General features: G+C 39.1%; 1 protein-coding gene across 1 annotated transcript; it reads right to left on the bottom strand.

The window, feature by feature from the left end:
* Positions 1-1,071: 1,071 nt before the first annotated feature.
* Positions 1,072-1,512, bottom strand: LOC116756674 (cysteine-rich protein 1-like). Its single transcript, XM_032637506.1, has one exon. The coding sequence runs from the start codon at positions 1,444-1,446 to the stop codon at positions 1,213-1,215; it is 234 nt and encodes a 77-aa protein (XP_032493397.1). The 5' UTR covers positions 1,447-1,512; the 3' UTR covers positions 1,072-1,212.
* Positions 1,513-5,555: the final 4,043 nt, after the last annotated feature.

Genomic DNA, 5,555 nt, shown 5'->3' with positions numbered 1-5,555 from the left:
AGTACCAAGTTTTACTAAATATTATGAAAGATAAAATCTACCATAAAGCTTAGATTTTCCTCAGGTCCTTCTCACACAAACTCTGCCCCTCCAGGCCAGAAAAGATGAGTTCTCTAACTGGGTTTCAAGGGATCATCTCATACAGCAGCAGTAGTTAAATTTTGAAAGATGTTCATTTTATACTCCAGAAACTTGTATAGCTCTGACATTCTCCAGGGAACCGTGTCATATAGACCCTGAGTTCTATTAGATAATCCTTGGCCAGGGACATTCTCTAGGCATTTTAGAGATAAACTACCTTCTTCATAGCAAGTATCAGCAGTCTCTTTACCTAGGTCATCTTCTTTTTTTTCTTTTCCTGGGGTATCCTACAGAAAAGAAGAATGAGTGGACCTTGCAGGTCAGATTTTTTAACTCCTTTCTTCCATTGTTTTTTCCTTCTGGTCATTTCTCCCTATCATTCCACTTAGCAAGTTTCCTCATGGGTCTAAAACTATTTTCTCCAAATTTCATTGGTGGCATTTGTCCTTTATAATTTCCCTTCTTTTTTCTTGCTAAATGTGCCATAGTCAGTGGTTTGTTGGTCCAGTAGACAATATCATTATTACACCAGTATGAGCTAATAAATTAGAGATCTTACCCAGTACCAAGCCTTCCTAATAATTTCAAAGATACAAGTGATCAAAAGGTATGGGTAAAGCAGGAAGAGGCCTGGGACATTCCACATGTTTCCTAGGCCTCTGGTTCCTGCATTGGACACTACTGGACACATACGTGCTTAATAGTCTGTATTAAAAGATCAGGACTCTGTTAACTCAGTAGGTCATTATCTCACAAAGCTGGGAGCACTTAAGTTATGAACTATTTTCATTTTATACATCAGAGACATAGCTTAGGTGAAATTCTCCTGGAAGTCATGCTTCATACTCCATAGGTTCTAGGTATGTTTACCACAGGAAATTCTAAGTGTTCTGGACTATATGTTTGTGTCCTCCCAAAATTTGTATGTTGAGAACCTACCCCTTAGGGTATTAGGAGGTAGGGGATCTGGGAGATAATTTTTTTTTTTTGTAGGTCTTCCAAGTGTCCGGGTTTATTGAGGGCTTGAGGGTCTACAGGGGAGCCCCAGGTGCCTGTGGGGAGGGCCTGCCATCGCCCTAGAGGGGCAGCGGCCCGGCAAGCAGCCAGGGATGGGGCCTCCAAAACCTGGGTTTACTTGAAAGTGTGGCTCTCTGCCCCACCGTGCCTGAAGCCTTTGGGGCTGAACATGGCCGCATAGCAGGGGTGGGTGCAATAGGGCTTGCCTTCATGCTTGGCATGACCCCTTGAGGTCAGCGTCTTTCCACGTTTCTCACATTTCAGGCAAGGGTGATGCCAGTCCTTCCCGAGGGAGGTCACCCGCTCAGCAAAGTACACCTCCTTGTTGCACTTGGGGCACTTGGGCATGGTGGCGCCGTGTCCAGGGCGGGTGGCTGAGCGGGAGCAGAGCACAACGCTGGACTCTATGTCAGAGCATTATGAAATAAGGCACTGAATATATTTACCACAGGGTCTCTGAAAACATGCAAAATGCTGAATCATGTTTAATAGGGATGAAGATAGCAAGCCAGGTACAAAGTCCTTAATGAATGTGGAGAGATGAGTGGGAGTAGATAAAATAGGAACTGTTTAAGATTATTAAAAAGTTATACATTGCTAAAAAATAAAAATTTATGATTTAGAAGAGACAAAAAATACATCCCTTTCTTTCCAACTGAGAGTCAATTTTCAATTAAGGTAAATGACAGAAAATTCAGTAAAATAAAATTGTACTGGGAATTTTTTTTAGGAAACTCCTGACAAGTATCTTTCTAATTTCTTTTGGTAAAGTTTTGCATACAATTTATTTAGTACAAAGTTTATTTATTTATGTGGATCTACCTGGGATCTAATATCCTGTTGTGTAGACGTGTCTGCTAATTTTGCGGGTCTGAGAGTATTTCCAGGAAATTCAGCTACATATACGGTGACAGGTTCGGTAAATCACAAATGTGAATTTATTGCATTATTCTATTCGCTGAGTTTTCTGTTTCCATGTTGTCATACCTGGCCCACTAGCTAAGAAGTGTGATTAATAAGGAGATTCCAAAGGACCATTTAAGGGTTTGAATGACCTTGTAGCTATTTTATGTAAAAACTGCTTAGAATCATCAGGGATGATTAAATTATACCCATAAACTCCCAACATGGCTGATTTGTATGTTTACTAGGAGTCATTAACAAACTATATTTCTACTGGAAAAGACAACAACTATATGAAATGTCAGAGAGTGAAGAGCATGATCAAAATAAAATTAGTCTCCCAGCACTATTATTTTTAGTAATCCTGAAAGAACTAATCCAGTATTTGGTTGATGTTTTGTCAGTAACTTAAAAATATTTTTCAGGAAATGTGTGGACCAAGTTATTTCAAAAGCCTATATATAAGGCTGGACACTATAAAACTCTTAGAGGAAACATAGGAAAAACACTCTGATATAAATCACAGCAAGATCTTTTCTTGACCCACCTCCTACAGTAATGGAAATAAAAACAAAAATAAACAAATGGGACCTAATGAAACTTAAAAGCTTTTGCACAGTAAAGGAAAACATACACAAGAAGAAAAGACAACCTTCAGAATGGGAGAAAATATTTGCAAACGAAGCAACTGACAAAGGATTAATCTCTAAAATATACAAAGAGCACATGAAGCTCAATATCAAAACAACAAGCAACACAATCAAAAAATGGGCAGACGACCTAAATAGCCATTTCTTCAAAGAAGACATACAGATGGCCAAAAAACACATGAAAAAATGCTCAACATCACTAATTGTTAGAGAAATGCAAATCAAAACCACACCAGTTAGAATGGGCATCATCAAAAAAATCTACAAACAATAAATGCTAGAGAGGGTGTGGAGCAAAGAGAACCCTCTTGCACTTTTGGTGGGAATGTAAATTGATACAGCCACTACGGAGAACAGTATGGAGTTTCCTTAAAAATCTAAAAATAGAAGTACCATATGACCCAGCAATCCCACTACTGGGGCATATACCCAAAGAAAACCATAATTCAAAAAGACACATGCACCCCAATGTTTGTTGCAGCACTATTTACAATAGCCAGGTCATGCAAGTAACCTAATTGTCCATCGACAGATAAATGGATAAAGAAGATGTGGTACATATATACAATGGAATGTTACTCAGCCATATAAAGCAATGAAATTGAGTCATTTGTAGAGAAGTGGATGGACCTAGGTACTGTCTTACAGAGTGAAGTAAGTCAGAAAGAGAAAAACAAATATCATATATTAATGCATATATGTGGAATCTGGAAAAAAGGAACAGATGAACCTGTTTGCAAGGCACAAATAGAAACACAGATACAGAGAACAAATATATGGACACCAAGGGGGCAAAAGGGGAATGGGATGAATTGGGAGATTGGAATTGACATATATACACTAATATGTATAAAATAGATAACAAATGTAAACGGCTGTATGCACAGGGAACTCCACTTCTCTGTACTGTAGAAACTAACACAACATTGTAAAACAACTATACCCCAATAAAAAAAATCAAAGCCAAAAAAAAAATAAAAGCCTATATATATTTGACAACATTTAAAGTTATGATTCATTCAAATCACTTTATATATCTATGGGAACTAAATCAGAATTATATCTTAAAGTACCAAGTTGAAACACAATTTTTAAATTTTATTTACCATCTTTATTGGAGTATAACTGCTTTACAATGGTGTGTTAGTTTCTGCTGTATAACATAGTGGATCAGCTACAGATATACATACATCCCCATACCCCCACCCTCTTGCGTCTCCCTCCCACCCTCCCTATCCCACCCCTCTGGGTGGTCACAAAGCACCAAGCTGATTTCACTGTGCTATGTGGCTGCTTCCCACTAGCTATCTATTTTACATTCGGTAGTGTATATAGGTCCAGGCCACTCTCTCATTTCAACCCAGTTTACCCTTCCTCCTCCCCATGTCCTCAAGCCCATTTTCTAAGTCTATATCTTTATTCATGTCCTGCCCTTAGGTTCTTTAGAACCATTTTGTTTTTTTACATTCCATATATATGTGTTACCGTACGGTATTTGTTTTACTCTTTCTGACTTACTTCACTCTGTATGACAGACTCTAGGTCCATCCAACTCACTACAAATAATTTAATTTCATTTCTTTTTATGGCGAATAACATTCCATTGTATGTATGTGCCACATCTTCATCCATTGAACTGTCAGTGGACACGTAGGTTGCTTCCATGTCCAGGCTACTGTAAATAGTGCTGCAAAGAACACTGTGGTACATAAATCTTTTTGAATTATGGTTTTCTCAGGGTATATGCCCAGTAGTGGGATTGCTGAGTTGTATGGTAGTTCTATTCTTAGTTTCTTGAGAAACCTCCAAGCTGTTTTCCATAGTGGCTGTATCAATTTACATTCCCACCCACAGTGCAAGAGAGCTCCCTTTTCTTCACACCCTCTCCAGCATTTATTTTTTTATTTTTTGGGTACGCGGGCCTCTCACTGTTGTGGCCTCTCCCATTGCAGAGCACAGGCTCCAGACGCTCAGGCTCAGCAGCCATGGCTCACGGGCCTAGCAGCTCCGCGGCATGTGGGATCTTCCCGGACTGGGGCACAAACCCATACTCCCTTTATCGGCAGGTGGACTCTCAACCACTGCGCCACCAGGGAAGCCCCTCCAGCATTTATTGTTTGTAGATGATTTAATGATGGCCATTCTGACCAGTGTGAGGTGACAACTCATTGTAGTTTCGATTTTCATTTCTTTAATGATTAGTGATGTTGAGCATCCTTTCATGTGTTTTTGGCAATCAGTATATCTTCTCTGGAGAAATGTCTATTTAGGTCTTCTGCCCATTTTTGGATTGGCTTGTTTGTTTTTTTGATATTGAGCTACAGGAGCTGCTTGTATATTTTGGAGATTAATCCTTTGTCAGTTGCTTCGTTTGCAAATATTTTCTCCCAGTCTGAGGGCTGTCTTTTCATCTATTTATGGTTTCCTTTGCTGTGCAAAAGCTTTGAAGTTTCATTAGGTCCCATTTGTTTTTGTTTTGTTTCCATTTCTCTAGGAGGTGGGTCAAAAAGGATCTTTCTGTGATTTATGTCATGGAGTGTTCTCACTATGTTTTCCTCTAAAGCTTTATAGTGTCTGGCCTTACATTTAGGTCTTTAATCCATTTTGAGTTTGTGTATGGTGTTAGGGAGTGTTCTAATTTCATTCTTTTACATGTGGCAGTCCAGTTTTCCCAGCACCACTTATTGAAGAGGCTGTCTTTTCTCCACTGTATATTCTTCCTCCTTTATCAAAGATAAGGTGACCATAGGTAATCTCTGGGTTTCTATCCTATTCCATTGATCTATATTTCTGTTTTTGTGCCAGTAGCATACTGCCTTGGTTACTGTAGCACTATAGTATACTCTGAAGTCAGGGAGCCTGATTCTTCCAGTTCCAGTTTTCTTTCTCAAGTTTGCTTTGGCT

Source organism: Phocoena sinus, chromosome 7, assembly GCF_008692025.1.
Source record: "Phocoena sinus isolate mPhoSin1 chromosome 7, mPhoSin1.pri, whole genome shotgun sequence".
Classification (NCBI taxonomy): Eukaryota; Metazoa; Chordata; class Mammalia; order Artiodactyla; family Phocoenidae; genus Phocoena; species Phocoena sinus.
Note: the sequence above shows the minus strand (reverse complement) of the source record. Positions and strands in the feature narration are given on the sequence as shown.